This window comes from Neodiprion pinetum, chromosome 4 (genome assembly GCF_021155775.2).
Source record: "Neodiprion pinetum isolate iyNeoPine1 chromosome 4, iyNeoPine1.2, whole genome shotgun sequence".
Taxonomy (NCBI): Eukaryota; Metazoa; Arthropoda; class Insecta; order Hymenoptera; family Diprionidae; genus Neodiprion; species Neodiprion pinetum.
Genome location: NC_060235.2, coordinates 42,049,192 through 42,068,208, shown reverse-complemented (window position 1 = coordinate 42,068,208; position 19,017 = coordinate 42,049,192). Strand labels below are relative to the sequence as shown.

Genomic DNA, 19,017 nt, shown 5'->3' with positions numbered 1-19,017 from the left:
TGTTGATAAATTATCAGAACTGAATTAGCCTGGTGCTACGTACAGATGTTGTGACTATTATCGAGTAGTGAGTTTACGGATTAAGGATACATCGTGACACTGACAGATTACAATAGCTTCCATTAAACTCTGAGTATACGCAGCGTCGCATAATTATATTTTCTCACTTGTTAGACAGACGGATACTTGCTGTTATTCATTACAGGCAACGAGCATTACGTACTTTTTCATGTAGCTAGAATTCACATCGACCTGAACATCGTTCGCTTGCGTTACCATAAGATGAACGAAATCACTTGAGGTCATAACTAAGGCACAGGGAAACTAGTCTTCAGCTTCCTTTTCCATTTGCCATTTAGTATCAACAAAGTATACGCGATTTGTGCAACCGACAATTGATTAAGCAATGAAGAATCTAATTGGACTGCAGATTAAATTGTAGTGGATATAATTTAACGGTAGATATGCCATTTTTTTCCATGCACAAGTGAATAACGGATCAATTCAACAAAGTTCTGAAACGATCATCTTTGCGCCGAATAATTTTTTATTTTTGTTTCTTCTTTGTCGTTTGATAGATCTTACTCGGCTAGTCAGTTATTGCGCTACAAGTGGAAGTAACTCTTCTTCCGAAATCAGATTATCTGCTTATGCTTTTCGCGGCTGACGAATGACGAGCCGACAACGCCGGAAATAAATCGCATTCTGATATGTATTTTACCACATAATCGTAAACTGTAAGAAAGTACGTAATATCAATTATTATGGCAATGTTTGAAAGTAATGTTACATATTATTACTATTATTATTATTATTATTATTATCGTCGATGATAATGATAAATATCAATATATAATATATATACATATAGGTATAAATAAATATATAATTATTTCCGACATCAAATGAGACAATAAATATAATTTTCGTAAACATGATGAGTTTCGTGAAAGAAAATTCAATCCCGATTGTATAATATTTATCGTGTATGTTAAAAGTAATCAGATCTTAAGCGTATCTGATTATGTACGTATAAACCATGTAACATTGTAACACTCGTCAAATAGGAATATGTCCAATGGGAATACGGGGCTCTTTGCTTCATTGAGACTTGAGTCCAGTTTTGAATGACCAATTCAACTTTTATACTAGTAATTATACACAATTGGAAAGCGAGTGAGCGCAATACGTCGTTCGGTAGTAATTTCGGGATTACTCGAACGGGCCTTTTTTATCGTCCATAAAGATACGATCTTAGAGCGTCTGACGCAAGATTTTAAAAATTGTTATTAGATTTTTTTGGTGAACTTGCCCGATCTTCAACAGGTCGCACTTGCGTTGTTGATCTTATCGGTAATTTCGACGATCTTTATATCGACGATCGGACCAAATTTTCCGGATAGTTCCTATCTGAAATTGCCAAGCTGCAGGAATAGAATAACGAGATTTATTGAGAGGTGAGGGAATCGGGCCCCATCATTACCAAGCCAAGTTACTTGACGGTCGAAGAAGGGAATCCTGCCGAATTCCATTGTGATTCATCGGGTGTTCCACAGCCCGAAGTATCGTGGATTCGTGTCCGAGGTGAAATGAATCCCAGCGCAACCTTTGAAAATGGTATTTGGAGACTACCCTCCGCCAGGAAAAGCGACGAAGATGAATACAAGTGTATCGCGCGAAATAGTGCCGGTACCACCGAACAACGAACGATTCTCTACATCACTGGTAAATAGATTATATCATCATCGAGAAATTTCAGTCCTAGCGAAAGTTTGTTCATTGAGATGGTAAATATTTTCCTATTCTCATACCACAGAACGCCGTGAGCCACCACCAGACAGACCAATTATTGACCCTATCGAATGGGTAGGTGGTCCCACTGAACCTGTCCAACTTGTGTGCACCGCATCGCTTGATGCCACAATTACTTGGACCAGGGCCGGAAATTCTGTTTATACCTCGTACGACGTGCGAAATGGCCTATAATACGTCTGACAAAAAATGAAAATCACCGGAAATGTCCAAAACCATCAGCAGAAAACTAAGCTCGAAATTACAGGTTGCACGACCGGATTTACTTGGTGGGGGCTTCTAGGCTGACCATTAGCGGGGGCCTATGGATGGAAATGAAATGAAAAATATACTTTTTCCATGTTTCTTGCCATGTGGAGAAATCTTCGACTAACATAGTTTTTCATTTTTTTTTTTTTTTTATCAACATATTCAAATAATACAGGAAAACTGAACAATATTTGATGCACGAAAATTAAATAATGATTTTTATTTTTATTTTCGATTTATATTAACAATTCTTTTGGAACAGGTGGACTATGAAAAAGTATACACTCATCAAATAAATCACATTTATTAATGTGTCAGTGTATCAATTTTACTTACTTGTTCTTGACAATCTTTCGTTTGAAAAAAATCAGTGATTGAATGAGTTTTACGATTAATTGCATTAGCTTGTTTTTGCTACTCTTTCTTATCCTTCACTATTTTCCAGCCTGATTTATAGTTACGGGGGGGGGGGGGGGGGGGGGTATCTTATGATTATATATATCTACAGCGGTTTGTTGTATTGATGGACGATATTTGCACATTTTTGGAATGGAAATAGTATTATGTGGAAATTTCACGAGAACTGGTGCGACGGTTTCACACATAGATCCACTTTTGCAAATGCTCGAATACGACTTCGCAGGTGTTGAACCACTCTCCCTAGAATGTGTGAGAATTTCTTTCCGATTTCCAATAATCTACCAATTAAATAGATTAAAGTCCTCTTCATTTACGCCCATATCTTAGATTTGAAATAGATCCGACGTTAAAGCCATCATTCCATTCATTTCAAATCGTGATTAATACTCACCATAAAAAATGTACCTTGTTTATTCGTCACGGTCGACGTTAAATTGGACAATATGTACAACTTTGCATAAAAATTATGTATTACACAAAAAATTCCATTTTGTATTCTTAATTTTAATAATACATAGTAACGCGATTGTTATCAATGAGTCGACGCTTCTCAAGATAGTTCATTATTCACTGTTCAACAAATATTTGCTATCCAAATTTTTATTCCTATTCTAATGTTCAGCATTACGCAACCGATTTTCACAACTAGTGGCAGTCGTACTCTCTCTGATTACAAATGAAACATAGTTTTGTGACTAGAAAAGTGACTCATGATTTTACTTGCATCAATAATCAGAGTAAAGTTAATGTTCTCAAGATGTCGGTTAGACAAAATTATCATTTTCTACACCTGAACGGTATTTACTGTTCGTGATGTGATGGGTTTTTTGCTAAAAAACAAAAAATCAAAAAATAATCGTTTCAATGTATGCCCACTCAAATCGAATAATCACAAACTTTCTATGAATTAGCTCAAATGTCCGTAACCTAAAGATAAAGTCTCTTGAACTTTTCCTTCAAATTATTTTGATCAGTGTGAAATCGTATGCGTACGAATTTCGCAGGTCAACATCTTATAGCTTCAATACACGATGTGCAAGTTTTAAAGTATTGTCATATATCTCACAATTATAGTATCATATAATTATAATTAAAATCACACCATGGTACTATACTACAAGTCAAATTTGTACCCCGAAATGAGAGGCAGTCCGGTACCCACTTGCTTTTGATAGTCAACATAGTCTTGTCCAAAAAAGTTTATCAATGTCATTTCTTCAAGTAATACCCGCTGTTGGAAGAATCTCCATGAAATTAGTGTGTAACACACCGCACAGAAAGGATTCTGAAGAATCAGCTGGAACATAACGCAAGTCAGATTATTTTTCAAAGTTACCTAATTTGACTGTATGACAATTAAATTACTTTTTCCCCTATTTCAGGTTACCGCCTTCAGCAGCATTCAAGCTAAAATATTTTTTTCTTGCTAAGATCTTGTTCAGATCTTTGGAAAAATCTCAGAAGACATACCTGTGTTCCAATTGACCAATAGAACCATCCGACATAACTGGGATGTCGTGAGAAACTGTAGACACCGTGCGTGACAAGTTGGTGACCGTCAGCTTTGGTGCTTTGTATGATATGATTAAAATTCTTTCTTGCCGTGAACATAGCAAGCTTCCTGAGTATCTCTCCACAAACGCAGAACGTTAGTCCGATCCAAGAAACAAAGTGCGGTTCCTTCATTTCAGGAAAAAAATATCTTTCAATGATAAATTCCATCCAGCACACAAAGGCAGCTATTCCATACTCGACGCTGTGATTTAGCATGAAGGAATCAAGGGACAAGGCGCTTGGATTTGTCCAAGTAATAGCCAAGAATTCTGAATAGTGAAATGTCGCCATTACTGATGTGTAAATGCCAAACATTTGCCATGATGATGGCGCTGTCAAATATATCAATATGCCAATCCCAAATGCATAACCCAGCGACGTCGCTCGCACCGCAACCTAAGTAGGAAGAAACTGATATCAGTTCAAATATATTATCTGTGTGAAAATTTCGATATGAAATTGCCAATGAGATAAGCCGAGGCTTATCAATGTCACAAACAAAAATTTATCTGAGTCTCAATAACGAATTGAGAAGATCTTTGTTTGAAATATAATTGCAAGCGTTGCTTTTTCTAACTTAACCTAATCTAACATTTGAAAAATGTTCGACTGTTAGTGTATACGTATTTGTAGATACTTACTTGATAAATGAAACCACGAAAAGCAATAATGATTAAGAAATTCAGGAGTATGTACAATACGACATAAGTCAACCAAACATTCTGAAAATAGAGAGAATAAGTCTCGAATTGTAACCTAAACAGGAACTTTGGCAATAGCGCAAATATCACGCCAGTCAAAAATGTGAAGACACTGATTTTTCCTTCGTAACACAACATCTCTGGTCTGTTGAATACTTTGAGTAAATAGTCAAGACGATAAAACTGTTGTTTCAAACGAATGGTACACTCATTTCTACCTCAGCACTAGCTCGCCGACCACACGTGAGATATTTTGACATTGCTTGTGAAGGGCTGGGCCCTTGTCATCTGCAGGAGGAACGAAAAAGCAAATGTGTGTCAGTATATCAGTTGATTCTGCCGGTACTGCAGACAACATACTAACCGGCTGTTTTCAGAGGGATGGCCTAACGGCTCACATTTTTGAGGGATACAGTAGCATTTGGGACACAAATATTAGCTACAAATTACTTTGCAGCTTGCGGAATTACAAGGACGAGAGATATGGTACACGGTGACTGTCGTACACGGAAATAGAATGCATTACAAATGTTAAATACTCGTCGAAACTATGGTACATAAAGATAATCGATGACAAAATTAAAATAAGAGTCGCCATTTCAGGCGATAATAAGGTTGATGGTTTTTAAATTTTCAATCGGAATACGCTATGCGTTCATTAAATAAGTCAAAAAAGTATTTTGAATTGATTTTAATCCACTGTATACTCCTTTTTTGGACAGTTTTTATTCGATTTCGTTGCGTTCAATTCTGCCAAACTTCTATAATCAGACGTCCATTGCGCGATGCGTATAATGCTGAGAGTTCTAATACATGCGCTCATTTTACATACAAGCAATTACCACAAAGAGATTAGGATATGCTACGTTATCCTACGTTAAGTTATTTTAAATGATAAACACTGCGAAAATTTGACAAGATTTTTATGTACTTCTGTTACTCAATTTACTTATACACACGCGTATTAACATATGGTAATATAACGTACATTCCACTTCATAACTGATACCTATTTTTCCCCCTGCACAGCATCGCAAAATGAATCAAGCATCGCGGCATCATCTTCGCTATCGATCTCACCTTGAGGTTTATCAGCAGTCTTTCCAGAAACACTTTCTGTAATTTCAATATTCTGCCGTTTTACCTGCGGCTCATCCGCGTCCGCTGCTTCAGCAGTATCGTGACTAGGATCGCCTTTATTATTCGTCGAATCATCCAGAGTGTTTTCTCTGCTATCGTCACCCGAGCGAGAATCATCCACTTGCTCCGTAATGCTGATTAAAATAATTTCTACCGCAGTCGAATCACTCATTCTCTTTTCCTTAGCGTTGTCTGGCTCACTAACGTTTTCCTGATTCTCGTTGTTAGTATCAAGATTCGTCTCATCAAGATTCGCTCTGGTATCAAGGCTCTCGTCTTCTGGATCCTCGAGAATAGGACTAGGACTGTGTCCAGCCCTGTCTTCGTTATTCGGGCTGGATGTATGAGCGGTTTTTGGGCCCATGTTGGAATCCATTGCAAAATCGAGTTCGATTGGTTCATTTTCCCTGTCACCCAAATCCACTACAATCGGTAGCCTCAAAGTTGGGGCAGCAGGGTGTGCAATTTTCTCAATTTCAGCCAATGCGATCTTAGCTTCGTGGCTCACATTAATGTCTGCGTCATTTTGCGCCATTTGGAATATCTCTAAACAGTACTGAGTGGGCGGTGGTACCAAAGGATGCGGATTCAGCTGCAACATTTTTAGTGCTTTTACCAGATTCAGACGGCAGGTTGCACTCCGTTTGTAAAACGTTTCTTCGTGAGTCTCCAGATAACAATCGTGGAGAAGAGCAACCAACGTGCTCTCAGAACTCTGAAAATATTTAAAGATTTAATACAATATCGCAATATTGTAGCCACAGTGAAACACAGAGCGAAACATTCTGCATTAAGAAGAAGAAACGAACATTTATTTACCTCATAGAAAGATGCTTTCATTCTGCATCCTGTATTTAGGAAGATATTTTGCAAAGCTACCAAAGCTTCGTCAACTAAATCTGCATTTACCAATGGATTAGAATCATGAAGTATGTTCGTCTGGGCCATGTTATTGTCAAATTGACTTTCTCTGTGCCGTTTCAAAGCTCGCTTAGACATATTGTGCGTTTTTTGTACCTGAAAGTGATGAATTAATTGGAGTATAAGTATGGACGTCAATTGAATATATCGAGAAATGTTTTACAATTAAAAAAAAAACACTCAAGTACTAAATTAAATCGATCACTTGTACTTACGGACAATACAACTCGGTCTTTTTCTGGAACAATATCTTTCAAAATATGTGATAGAAGTTCTTCACAAACATTTTCAACTCCCGATAGAACTCCTGCATGCATTAACCATGTCGAAAGGGATTTGTAGACCCGTATTCTGATGTTTTTGAACGGCCTGGTTCCACCCAAAGTTCTTGTATTTTCGGTCGTTTTTTTCGTCCATGTTAAGACTTGATGCAACAATTGGAGTATAGTTTGAGCATACGGCACTAATTCTTTTCCAAAACTATGAAAGTTTAAGAAATTCTTGGTCAATTAATCAATACTCGTAGCAATTTGTTTCTTGACGGCAGTGTATGATTGGAATAAAATTTAACTTACCCTAAAACAAAGGCATCCAATACATGCAACAAGCTGGAATGTAGATTTGGCAAAATCAAATGCAAAATTTGCTTCCTGAACGCATTCTCATTGCCCAGCCCAGCGGGAGTAATAAAAAGGCCTCGGGAAAGGATCTTGAATATGTTTGATGGAGACACTGAATTTTTAGATCCACATCCTCTGTAATAATAAGACGAAATATTCAACACTTTTTCAATCAGTCTATTGAATTCTGTACCGTTAATTATTGGTGAAATTGCCCACCGCAGTGTTATGCCGAGGTATATGCACAGATTATTGAACCGACGCTCTAATCCCAAGTAATGCAACATCATGTCTGTCTGGGGAATGATTGGCAACGTGAGTTTATCCCCGATATCAATGTGCTCTATTTCGGCAACTCCGCTGAACAGATCATCCATTGTTTCATGGAGACTATTGCAGATCAAAATTTGGCTGTGAGTCCATGCAGTTAAATTTGCTTTCCCTGCTATAGGCTGGAACGAACGCTCAGTCGCAGCGGTCAACAATGCAAAGCATCTTGCCCCGGCATTGACCAAGTTATCTTGTCCAGAATCAACCAAGGGCAGAATTAACTTCCTTATGGTTACCTAGAAGACGAAGACGTGGATTAGAAAAGACATCTGGTCACGCTTGTTAAAGGTACATAATAAACTAGTGTTGCAAAAGTATAATAATGCCGCAGAATGTGAAATTCTAGATAATGCTGTTGAAGAAAAAAACCAAACCTGTAATCTTTCACAGGGTTCAGGATAATGGTAGAGGAGCACGGCAACTAAGTAAAATATTGCACCAAATCGCCTTGCGTCAGACAAATTATTGGCATGTGTTATAATCTGTTTGACGTTCTGCATGGATATCTGCTTTTGGAGCTCAGGAATCGTTTTACAAGAAATAGCCAAAGTAGCAACGACTTTAGCTGCAGTGGTGACCTGCAGCTGTTCGTTCTGGACCGCCTCAAGACTCTGCAGAGCCTTTGTCATCCACAGCATAGCATGTTTGAGTAGAACGTCCCTCGAACATCTCGGTAATGTTTTCAACAGCAGTTTCAGACCTTCATGACGTGTCGCCGCATGGTTCAAGTGGTTGTTGATCAAAGACAGTAGACTATTTTGAATGGCATTGACCTGAAAAAATAAAGAGCACGTAAATTTAGTTATATGCGGTGAGAGTGACAAATCTTAGGTAAAAAAAAAAGTTGTTCTCACTTCATCCTTGTCGAACGGCACATCAGACTTGTAGACTAACAAATCCTGGATAAATTTGTATCGTTCGTCGTTGTTCTGGTTTGAGGTTGAAATCAAGTTCAGAATATCAGCCATTTTTTATCACTGAATAATAAACGTCAGTGATTTTATACGGAAAAACAGCACAAACTGGATCCACAAGCTGGAAGATTAGTTTGATTCTCCCATATTTCCACTGTGATTAAAAACTACCCGTTTTCACAAAACTGAACTACTAATTTAACGCTTAGACCACTTTTAAAAAAAGCACGTGGACATTACAGTGGGCAACTTAACCTAAAACTATGTTAGATTAGGTTAGGTCAAGTTAGGTTAGGTTAGTCGCATATTTGTTGATTCATTTTATTATTTCATAGGCCTTTTCATCTAAAAAATTTTTTGTGCGCATGCGTTAGCATCAGCCATCTTTTTTGTACTGCTTTTTGTAAACAATCATGTTAAAGTGCCCCCATATGACAATTAAAAATAAAACATTATTAATTTAAGCATATTTTGCGTAAAATAATTGAAAAAAAAGTAAAGTAATAAGTCACATAATTGAGAAAAAATTTTTTGCCACTCATTATAATTGTGTTGTTTGTAAAAAAAGGAACAACGAAACGTTGTTGTTATGGAGTATGTAAAAGTGATACACGGTACAAATCATTTAAGGCCAGGTTACTCCAAACAATTTTGAAAAAATCGAATAAAAACTTTAAACTGATTTTTCTCCGAACCACGTTTTTTCTCATGGATGACACTCTCATTTCAAAACTATTGCACTTATCGATATGAACCAAACGGCATTTTACTCTATAGATGTCTGGCTATGGCCTCAAGCAGAACCAGAAATATTCATTATTATTTAAAAAAATTATAAACAATTAAAAGTGAAAAAAAGGGTAAAAAAATTCAAAAGTCCGCCATTTTGTTGTTTTTCATTGAAAATGTTTCATTCTGCTTGAGGCCATAGCCAATTCGATACAGAACATGAAACCGTTTTGTTTTTTGCTTTCAGATAATTCGTTTCCAAGAAATGATGTCATCCATCTACTAATCAGATGAATTTAAGCAGCCATTTTCGAAACAGCCATTTTGAAAAAAAAAAAAAGTTTTTTTCAAGTAATTTCATATATGTGCTTTCATATGTAAAAAAAATTGATTACTCAACATGTTTTGTACTATGAATAAAATTTATTGAAGAAATCACGTTTTTTGGAGTAACCTGGCCTTAAAGGCAATACGTATTATTTTATAAATTTTCCAAAGCCTTGTCTGAAATATCGCAAAAAGATAATAAAATCCTCAAGCAAATTACATATAAATTCATGTGCAAAATGTACGAATTGTGAATTATGGGTGAAAAAATGCGGCAGAAGTGACCGAGGTTTTAGATCTATTGTAAAACTTACCGTTTACGATTCATGGCTCGTTGAATGAACGAGTTTTTCTCTGTCAGCCGATAACTCTTATAATATTGGATTAATGAATAAAATGCTTCTTTGCATTTTTGAAGATCAATGTATTCCCCACAACTTTTGTTTGAAACTTTTTTTTTAATGTCCATACTTTTTGAGCTATATGCGAGGTTAAAGTGCTATTTTTACTGGCCTAGTGCAGTCATTTGATGATTCGTTCAGCATTCTTGCGACGCGGGAAGACGATCCAAATACAGTCAAAAATTTTTTAAAAAAAACGGTATGACATAAATTAGAAACATTGTTTGCGAATTACGTTAAATTTTATTTTGTACTGTATCCCATTATAAACATTTCTCAAAGTATGATATATGCTTAAAGGCGATTGGTTTATCACTGTGAATTACATATTTATGTACTAGGATGATGTTCAAAAAATAAATTATTTTATCACTCGATAAATGTAACAATAATTTCAGAAGCACTGTAGGGTTCCGATTGAAAATCTCCAGTAACAACTAAACAGCTAACGCATTCGATATCTAACAGTGGTGCACTGGAAAATATATTTTTAAAAAATAAATGCCCTTCCGCATAAGGGTAAAAAAAGTTCAGAGGCTAATTGATATGTCAGAGGCTGAACATGAAGTACTCTGCGGCTATACACTGTATAACACTAATTAGGAATTATTGAAACCTAGCTGCTGTGAACTTGACTGAACTAATGTAATGATTGTTAAAAATGAGCCAGTGTATGCAGCATCTAAAATAGACCCATTGTCAGGAAAGCGCAAGAAATTTAATCCAAGATACAAAGTTTCAAGATAACGACAATGTGTACGAGTCTTTTTGTGATGTGGCACAATCTTATCGACGAATACTGTATCTACGGTTCAAATCGAAAACGTGGGAAATCTTTTTCTCAATTCACTCCTGTCGATCCAAAACCGCCGGTTCCTCTCTCCGTTGACTCCAGACTGTTGACTTCTTCCAATTCGGGATAAACTATTCGTTCGCAGATGAGCTGTGCTACTCGATCTCCTGGTAGAACTTTGAACTCTGTGTTGCTGTGATTGAAGAGTACTACTCCAACATTTCCCCTGCAATATAAATAGAAATTGATGCAAGGCTGCTAGTAGTCACCTTGCCAAAGTTGCGTTACACTTTGACAGTGGAGATTCTTCGGTTTGAAAATTTCCAATCGACTTACCGATAGTCAGCGTCTATGACACCGGCACCAACGTCGATGTGATGCTTCCACGCCAAGCCTGACCGAGGTGCAACTCTGCCGTACGTTCCTATCGGCACTTCGACTTGAAGATCAGTCTTTATCAGCTCCTTCCCGTTAGGCGGTATGACGTATTCGTAGGCGCTGCAATGACCAGAAGGTAGCAGATTTGGGTGATTGGCTGATTACCCAGGAATTTTCGTATTGCAGAACATGATCGATACAGAAGGAAGTTGGATATTATTCATGAAAATACAAGCTCGGCTAACCTGCGTAGATCGTAGCCGGCAGCAGCAGCGGAACCCTTCATAGGTGCGAAGGCCTTGTCGGATAATTTAACGAAGCGTAAAACGCTGTTCACGACGTCTGATCCGCTTGGTGGCATAGTTATCCGTATTTCGCAAGATAGACCAGAGTTTCAGTTATGGTACCTCTACCCTTCACACAGTCAGCGCACAAATCGATGCCGGGAATCAAGAAATGCTGACGGATGGCGCGTAAATTGAGGGCGCAATCCAACGGACCAATGAAAAACTATATATTTTCTTGCAATTCGCGCGCTTTTCTATCTACCAATCAGCTTTTAAGTCGTAGAAATTTCCCCGAAAAATAGTTCGTTGGCGTACCGTTGACGGCGCTGCCGGCTTGCATCGCTTAATTTGAAAGTAGCTGCAGGTAACTTTTCATTCGACATTGCTCAACTCTCTGTGATCGCAAAGAGTTTCACAGTTAACAGTGTATTCTTGAATAAATTTCATTGATCGTACCTTTCAAATATGTGTTAAAATACACTCAACGTTTTAAGAAGCTTCATTCCATCTCTCCGCATCAAAAAAAATAAATAAATTGCCGACAATCACCTTGTTAGGTCTTTAAATCAGGACACTGCTTTAAATACTGTCTCATATACGGAGCATAGATTTCATCTCGATCAAAATTAGCGTTTCCGTGATGTATTACAGTTACTCTGAATTTTTTTCCATACGAACACTTTACGAAAAACAATTCTGCTTCTCTACCCAACGTAGATACTTCATTTGCGACAAGCTAAAACAGCGTTTCGATTCTATGCCTACGTAAATTCAAGATCGAGAGCGCAAATGAAAAGTTGTTGGAATAATTATGAATATTAATGTTATGGAATACATCGAGCGCATGTCGAATAGAGTCCCATTTTGAAATAAATAATTCTTCTATTTTCATATTATAGACGTATTATTGTTGGTAATCTAGTTTGTCTCCTGGAAAATTATAAAATTGACAGTATGCATCACGTATTAATCGTAAATGGATCACATATATTAATATCGTACATCTGATCTGAATGTGTATACATTCTTCTCTCGGGTACCTATACTTTAATCAAATCACTGTTTTGCTACGAATTTTGTTAAGTACGTAAAATCTGCACAAAATTTTCACAGAGTTCGGGAAATAAAATCAAATAGTCATAGCCGCACAGTTTCAGACCCAGTCCAGTACAGTTCATTCAATATGCCTTAATTCTCGTGCAAGTGTTTGGATGTCAGTGATTAACAATTTAACAAATTAACAAATAGAATTAAAGTAGCATACAAAAAGGAATGAAAAAATACGACTAAACATTACACAAGATGTCTTATTACTATACGAGGAGATATAGATATACAGTATATAGCGTCTTAAGCAAAATATGAAAAATACTATGTCGTAGTTTCTAAATACAGCTCAAGTTTTGGCTTACGTAAAGGTACAACACGCCTCTGCAGGATACGATATAGGTATAATTTATGACGTGTTATTATCTTGCACAAGATATTGTACGGTCATTATTACATAGAACCTGGATTCAAATGCTTTAATTTATTAAAAAAGTAGGTGCAGTTTAATATTAGGATGATTCGAATGATGTCGTATTATCCGAAATCCGCTTTTCTACGAGGCAATGCGTCTCAGTCCAATAAGAATTGGAATAACACGATCAGATAAGATAAACGAAACACGTCGAGGTTCGAATCCGCGTTCCGGCGCTCGGTGCCAATCCAAACCAAAGCTTCTGTTTGTAAAAGTAATAGAGCAGAAATAATCGCGTTAGAAAAGTTCAATTGATCGGGTAAATACAGTTAGTAACCCATATCAAGTGATATCAAGTGATAGATGGCCGAAGGGGTTTGTTTTGGAAGAGAGAAAACGAGGTAGCCCCAGTCATCCACCCTCTGCGGTGTGCTTTGAATTACTAAACATACGAAAGCCGATACCGCCCGAGGGGAAAACGCGATCTACTCTTACATTTGTGGAGGATCTTCTATCGTCGAACTTCTGGAGCCGTATATGTGTGTTGGGGTAGTCCGATGTTTTTCTACGATGGGATTTACCGTAGCTATTATCAGAGGTTGATTATTTCTGCCGAGCCAACGACGCTATGGAAAAAGATTTCCCCGCGTGACAGATCGAAAACTGAATCCAGAAATTTGTTCATCCGTAGACAAGTTTCAATATAAATTTATATTCTCATCAGTTTGTGGGGAAAATTAAGAGAGAGAATCTATGAACAATCTTTTAGCAATGTCGATATAAAAGAACATAATTTTGTCAATATTGCAGATCTTGGAATTCCAGAAATGCTGGCGAGATAATGCACGATCCTTACTGTCAATTATAATACTAGCTCTCTTCTATTTTTAAACATCTACGGGAAAGATATCCTGGAAATCAAACTTCGAGTTTTACTAAATATCCACGTTCAGAGGCCTGGGAAATCACCTCAAACGATTTTGAAGTGGACGCGAAGTGTACATGTGTGTGAATAATTTTCGTAGGAAACTATACGTGTGTTGAAAACAAACTGAAGGAATTAATGGCTTTTGTCACAATTGATGTGATTCTTTTTTATTGAAAATGATGAAATTGTAATCAAGACTAGGATCAGCTTGCTTCTGAGAATTCCTTTTCGCCATGTTCATGTCATAATGATCTGCGTTCTGCAATAGATAAAAAGATATAGTCGAAAAACAATGCAAACTTATCAATTATTTGTCTTACGACTATTCGTCGTTACTTCTGAATTGCCTCGATCCCAATTATCGGAACTGACAAATTCATTAGCAGTACTTTTTTCACAAAGAAACGTTGTTGTCCAATCCGTAGCAACCGGTTCTTGTGTTTTCTTCAGGTATAACATTTTGCATTGTTTTCCGTGTATTTTGCACTGCAAAATTGTAGAGAGTAAAATGAATTCAACGAAAGAAGAATTTGTTGTACCCAACTTTGGAAGTCATTGACACAACATCTTAATCAAGACAGTTACTAAAAAAAAGTATTCACCATAGTTTGATTAGGTAAGAAAATTGGTCGATTGTATTTCCATACTTGTTTATTAAGATTCGTGAATCCACGAAATAAATATAAATGAAACGCTATATCAACCGTGAGGAGTGTCGTGTATTATTGCAACAATTTCCATAATGCAAAACAATTTTCCAAATCACTCAATGAAACAATTACTCACAACGTTTTTACCAATTAGGCACAATACAGTATCAAAAAGAAACAATTTTTCATTAACGGCGATGAAGCTACAGAATGTGTGCCCGGGACGATGTATACAACGATATACCTATCGTCAATACATATTTTCAGAAAAAAATAATTTACGATTTTCTACCGTCGCACCGCCTAAAAAGTTTATTTAGGTCAAAAGAAATATTCTGTGAAAAGATGAGCGTTCTACGTTACGTGGAAGGTTTCATATTTTTTCGAATTTGTAAAGAAGCACGTTGTAGCACTTCAATTATTATTTCTTTCCTGACATTTATATTCAATCCAAAGATCACGATCCACAATACAACAATATTTCATCCAGGAATATTATTCTCCTAAATTAAAAGTTCAAATTGCATTATAACTATTTTGTGTGATTGAATTATTGATGAGAAAGACACACAGATGCACTTCTCAAATATCAGGTGAAGTCTTGATATTACAAGTGTGGGTCTTCTTTGCGAAGTAAAGTGATATTACGATTGATGAAAGTAATAAAAAAAAAAAATTATTATACACGATACTTCATAAATTTAAAAAAATTTATAAAGCTGACAAAACAACCGAGCGCGATCTTTTGACAGAACTTTTCTTTTAAACTAAACAAACTTTTTAAGGGGTACCATGGTGGAAGAAAATCGAAATTTACGTTTCACTGGAACAGCCTAATATACATAATAGGAACAATTCACGCTCTTTTCCATCTGTTCGTACCAATGATAACTCTCATTCTTAAGTCTAGTTCATATCACACTGCCACCCGCGGATTTATGGGAATTTGTAGCATTGCGCACAGTTGGGTTGCACGCAAGGTATTCCCGGTAAAATTGGAGGAAGATGAAGCAGGCCTTGTCTGTGCGGGTCGATCATCTGATTGCACATGTGTTCCCGAAGGTGTTGAATATTGGAATTGAAGTAGTTGTTGTACTGAACGTTTAGAGCAACGCTGTCCTCCTGCGGACTTCCGGTTTTAGCGAGCGTCAAGTTCGCCGTTTCCGTGCTGGAGCTCTTCGGCTGCAACTGCTCCGGCACGATATTGAGCAGACAGTAACTGTCGCCGTAAATATTGCGGGGAAAGCTCGAGTACGTCGGCGGAAAGGTGAAGAAATTCGGGACCTCCGGGGTCGTCTGCTGCTGCACGTTGCTCTGGAGGCCGTGGTTCACGCCTTGGATTCCCTGCAGAGTGACGCTTTGCGTTGGCTGGTTAATCCCGCCGTTGAGATTCTGCACGGGCCTGAAAGCGGAACCGGAAGCGGTGCCAGCCCCGAGAGCCGTTTGGGCGGCAAAGTACTCGATGGCCTTCAACAGGTCCTGACCACATCGCTGAAGCACCAACTGCAATACCGAGAGCTTTGTGCTGGGGAATAAATTGGCGAGAGTTTGGACAGACGCCTGAGAGACGGTCGATCCCGGATCATTTCCGTCCTCCAGCTTCTTCCCTGAATCCGCTGACTCAGTTCTCTCAATTCCGTGCGTTTTGTTTACGTTGAACAGCAGCGTTCTATACCGTTGTGAATTCGAACGTTCACCAGCAGACTGAGGGCAAACTTCAGGGCATACTTCCGAGGTACTCGAAGCCCGCGAAGCTTTGGTTATCTTCTGGTCGACGATCGGAAGGATTCCACACTGACCAGCTGGTTCCTCCGCAGAGCTCGTTTTTCTTTCTGTATTTTCTGTGGCGTTCTGACGAATTTTGTCTTTGTCTGCTGCGTTGTTGGACATGCCAGAGTTGTTGTTCGATATCGGGTCCGTAGCATCAGGCTCCGTCACAGCCATTCCGAATATTTTTCCCGGCGGTAGACGATTCAGTTTTTGACCCGTTGCTACCTTCGCCATGCTCAGAGCGATCGCGTCCTCCGCTGCCTGCTGTCGCTTTAGAGCAACCTTCAAACATACGTTCGATAATAAAGCTCTGAGATTATTCATTCTATTTATATAACGTGAGCATGTTTTACGCGCTTTTTCATGCCTGTTTTCTGTACGCAAAGTACCCGTTTCTATGACGGTAGAGTAAGTCCGCGAATGCGCATGCGCGGAGTGCTGAAAAGACCACTTTCAAGTTCTAGGAGTGTGAAAAGCGGGGTTTCTTCTGCACTCCGCGCATGCGCTGTCGCGAACAAATCTGACGTTACACGACTCTAACCTCAATTTCGTATTTCGTGAAAAGACGCATAATATACTCTTGTTATGTAAAGAATCGTGTGCAATAAGGAGGCCACGGTCTTTTTGCCTCACGTATTCGCAGTATTCGCTTAGGCTCACTTACGACTTATATTGCAAGCTTACGCTCCCGAAAAGACCGAGTTTGCTTCCTTGTTACACAATATTCTATTTTATGATAAGCATTCCATTGCACGAAATCCGTGCAACTCGTAACAACAGTTTATTACAATCGAGAAAATGAAAGTAAACGCCAGAGTATTTTATTTTTCTATCATTCAGTCGAGCAAACATTTTTTACCAACAATTTCGAAAGCTTGTTTCTAATTTTTACGTGCAGTGACAATTTTATACCAGAGCGCACGACCGATTCTTTGAATACATTTAAGTCTAAATTCGGACCCGTATAAGTATGAAATTCGAATCTCGTACAAATGCCAAACATATATGCCTTGATGACGTTATGTTAGTTGTAAACGATATCTGTCAAGGTTTTGAAAATCAGGGTGCAATATAAATAGGAGCTAATAGTGGGACGAGGATTGGCGCAGTATACCAGTTAAATAGTATCAATAACCTGACCGAGTGAAACCCCTGCCTCCAACCTTTCATAATTCACGCGTCTATCTGTGGATTCAGTATCAAGTATCGTCGTAATGTTATCGGTACACAAACCCCTGACTGACGCGCAGTGTAATATTCCTACGAAATGCTACACCGCGCTTAATGGATTCAACTCTCAACTTTCCGACAAGCTCTTCAGACGCTTTCATAGCTTTATCGCGTACACACGGCTCTCCTATTTTTAAATGGGATGGAAAATTTCTAAAGGAATCAACATAAAATGTCCAATCGGCTGTCCGATTTTTGCAATGAAGGCAAAAAAACTGCAGAATCTGCTAGCAAGCAAACGCTGATGTTGTACTTATAAGGCAGAGAAGGGAAAAGCGAAATACCTGGGCAGCCATCACTCGTTGCCTTTCGGCAATTAAGGCGCATTTTGGACACACGCACTCCCGATAACGACATTCACGTTTGTGACCCCGCAGCCAGGATATCAGCCCGTGATTTCTACACCGGGCGCATTTGGGTCTCCTCTGCTTGCTGTCGGAATCGCGCGTCTCTTCGTCAAGACGTTTCGTCTTACCACGGAGCATTCTGTGAATTAAAGAAAACAAATTTTCAATTTTCAACAAGCAGACGAATCCTGCTAAATCAAAACTCGTAACGGTCGGCCCCTTTTCATAATCAAATTTCAGAACAAATCATCTTCAATCGAAATTCATGTGTGAGAATCTGAGTGTTCGAAAAAAAAATCTCGATCAACTGACATATTTGAAAATAAATAGCAACACTTCGCAAAGATCGTAAAAATTTCAAAGACTAACTCTAAATTGCTTGAATAATGTTAAATTCTCAGGGATTTGTATCGAAAACGAAAATCGTCTGACTCAAAAATGCGCACATCGTTACGTACACTTTGGTAAATGTTTGTAGTTTCTTTTCGTTCTACAGTCAGACTTTATATTCACTGCATTAGTTGTAAAAGATTGACAATTATACAGATGGAAAAAAGGCGACAAACTTTCGTACTCACAGCACTCTCGAAAATGAGTATCGTATGCCAGACCTTCGGTAACCAAATGAAAGATCTATACGTTATACTAAATATTTCGGTCTGTTCTTCGACTTTCAGCTTCCGCCGCTTGACTCGACGGCATTAGGTTAAATCCGAGGCTATCATCACGGTGGTGTCGGAGCAGCCGATCCTGCGCGTGCAATTTTCGATACCTCCACCGAACTCCCAAAGAATTCCACCAATCCTTGTCTGGTTCGTCCCGCCGTTTTTCCCGCGGCAATCAAAAGTCTGGGGGAATCCCCAGGCGGACCACCCTTTCGCAGGCGGATTGGCTCCGGCTTGTTTACCTTCACTTCCTCCCATATGTTCTGGTCCATCCCTCCGGTATCCAGCGTCACGGGCTATGTCACCGCCACTACTTTTTCGATTTTGCGACTATTATCAACTTCCTCTTCGTTATTAAAGCTTGTGCAGCTTTTCGAATTACTGTACGG

At 38.3% G+C, this 19,017-nt stretch overlaps 4 protein-coding genes across 6 annotated transcripts; all 4 read right to left on the bottom strand.

Moving 5' to 3' along the window:
- Positions 1 to 2,876: 2,876 nt before the first annotated feature.
- Positions 2,877 to 5,066, bottom strand: ste14 (isoprenylcysteine carboxylmethyltransferase ste14). Of its 2 annotated transcripts, XM_046623069.2 has the most exons (4): positions 4,955 to 5,066; positions 4,677 to 4,757; positions 3,952 to 4,431; positions 2,877 to 3,778 (listed from the first exon to the last, which is right to left on the bottom strand). In XM_046623069.2, the coding sequence occupies exons 1-4, from the start codon at positions 4,994 to 4,996 to the stop codon at positions 3,596 to 3,598; spliced, it is 786 nt and encodes a 261-aa protein (XP_046479025.1). In that variant the 5' UTR covers positions 4,997 to 5,066; the 3' UTR covers positions 2,877 to 3,595. The 2 variants fall into 2 exon arrangements, with proteins under 2 accessions (XP_046479025.1, XP_046479024.1); XM_046623068.2 differs by having other exon boundaries at positions 4,677 to 5,066.
- Positions 5,067 to 5,642: 576 nt separating this feature from the next.
- LOC124217451 (proline-, glutamic acid- and leucine-rich protein 1) lies at positions 5,643 to 9,607 on the bottom strand. Of its 2 annotated transcripts, XM_046623067.2 has the most exons (8): positions 9,357 to 9,607; positions 8,602 to 8,782; positions 8,122 to 8,520; positions 7,637 to 7,983; positions 7,373 to 7,552; positions 7,013 to 7,277; positions 6,696 to 6,893; positions 5,643 to 6,591 (listed from the first exon to the last, which is right to left on the bottom strand). In XM_046623067.2, the coding sequence occupies exons 2-8, from the start codon at positions 8,713 to 8,715 to the stop codon at positions 5,746 to 5,748; spliced, it is 2,349 nt and encodes a 782-aa protein (XP_046479023.1). In that variant the 5' UTR covers positions 8,716 to 8,782; positions 9,357 to 9,607; the 3' UTR covers positions 5,643 to 5,745. The 2 variants fall into 2 exon arrangements, with proteins under 2 accessions (XP_046479023.1, XP_046479022.1); XM_046623066.2 differs by lacking the exon at positions 9,357 to 9,607 and having other exon boundaries at positions 8,602 to 9,054.
- Positions 9,608 to 10,345: 738 nt separating this feature from the next.
- Positions 10,346 to 11,755, bottom strand: LOC124217453 (deoxyuridine 5'-triphosphate nucleotidohydrolase). The gene is made up of 3 exons (XM_046623070.2): positions 11,535 to 11,755; positions 11,248 to 11,409; positions 10,346 to 11,137 (listed from the first exon to the last, which is right to left on the bottom strand). Exons 1-3 carry the CDS (start codon positions 11,648 to 11,650, stop codon positions 10,960 to 10,962), a joined length of 456 nt encoding a protein of 151 aa, XP_046479026.1. The 5' UTR covers positions 11,651 to 11,755; the 3' UTR covers positions 10,346 to 10,959.
- A 3,603-nt stretch (positions 11,756 to 15,358) lies between these two features.
- LOC124217345 (doublesex and mab-3 related transcription factor 3, truncated) lies at positions 15,359 to 18,991 on the bottom strand. Its single transcript, XM_046622757.2, has 3 exons — positions 18,542 to 18,991; positions 17,901 to 18,102; positions 15,359 to 16,668 (listed from the first exon to the last, which is right to left on the bottom strand). Exons 2-3 carry the CDS (start codon positions 18,099 to 18,101, stop codon positions 15,553 to 15,555), a joined length of 1,317 nt encoding a protein of 438 aa, XP_046478713.1. The 5' UTR covers position 18,102; positions 18,542 to 18,991; the 3' UTR covers positions 15,359 to 15,552.
- Positions 18,992 to 19,017: the final 26 nt, after the last annotated feature.

What these genes read in the sequence shown, in the direction of transcription:
- LOC124217451 (XM_046623067.2), bottom strand. Translation starts at nt 8,715, where the DNA reads ATGGCTGATATTCTGAACTTGATTTCAACCTCAAACCAGAACAACGAC. An exon ending in TTGGATGCCTTTGTTTTAGG is followed by an intron (nt 7,278 to 7,372) that starts GTAAGTTAAATT and finishes AAACTTTCATAG; the next exon opens with TTTTGGAAAAGAATTAGTGC. An exon ending in AAGACCGAGTTGTATTGTCC is followed by an intron (nt 6,894 to 7,012) that starts GTAAGTACAAGT and finishes CATCACTTTCAG; the next exon opens with GTACAAAAAACGCACAATAT.
- LOC124217345 (XM_046622757.2), bottom strand. Translation starts at nt 18,101, where the DNA reads ATGCTCCGTGGTAAGACGAAACGTCTTGACGAAGAGACGCGCGATTCC. An exon ending in AACGAGTGATGGCTGCCCAG is followed by an intron (nt 16,669 to 17,900) that starts GTATTTCGCTTT and finishes GTATGTTTGAAG; the next exon opens with GTTGCTCTAAAGCGACAGCA.
- ste14 (XM_046623068.2), bottom strand. Translation starts at nt 4,874, where the DNA reads ATGTTGTGTTACGAAGGAAAAATCAGTGTCTTCACATTTTTGACTGGC. An exon ending in TTCGTGGTTTCATTTATCAA is followed by an intron (nt 4,432 to 4,676) that starts GTAAGTATCTAC and finishes CTTCCTACTTAG; the next exon opens with GTTGCGGTGCGAGCGACGTC. An exon ending in ATTGGTCAATTGGAACACAG is followed by an intron (nt 3,779 to 3,951) that starts GTATGTCTTCTG and finishes GTTATGTTCCAG; the next exon opens with CTGATTCTTCAGAATCCTTT.
- LOC124217453 (XM_046623070.2), bottom strand. Translation starts at nt 11,650, where the DNA reads ATGCCACCAAGCGGATCAGACGTCGTGAACAGCGTTTTACGCTTCGTT. An exon ending in GCCGGCTACGATCTACGCAG is followed by an intron (nt 11,410 to 11,534) that starts GTTAGCCGAGCT and finishes TGGTCATTGCAG; the next exon opens with CGCCTACGAATACGTCATAC. An exon ending in GTCATAGACGCTGACTATCG is followed by an intron (nt 11,138 to 11,247) that starts GTAAGTCGATTG and finishes TTTATATTGCAG; the next exon opens with GGGAAATGTTGGAGTAGTAC.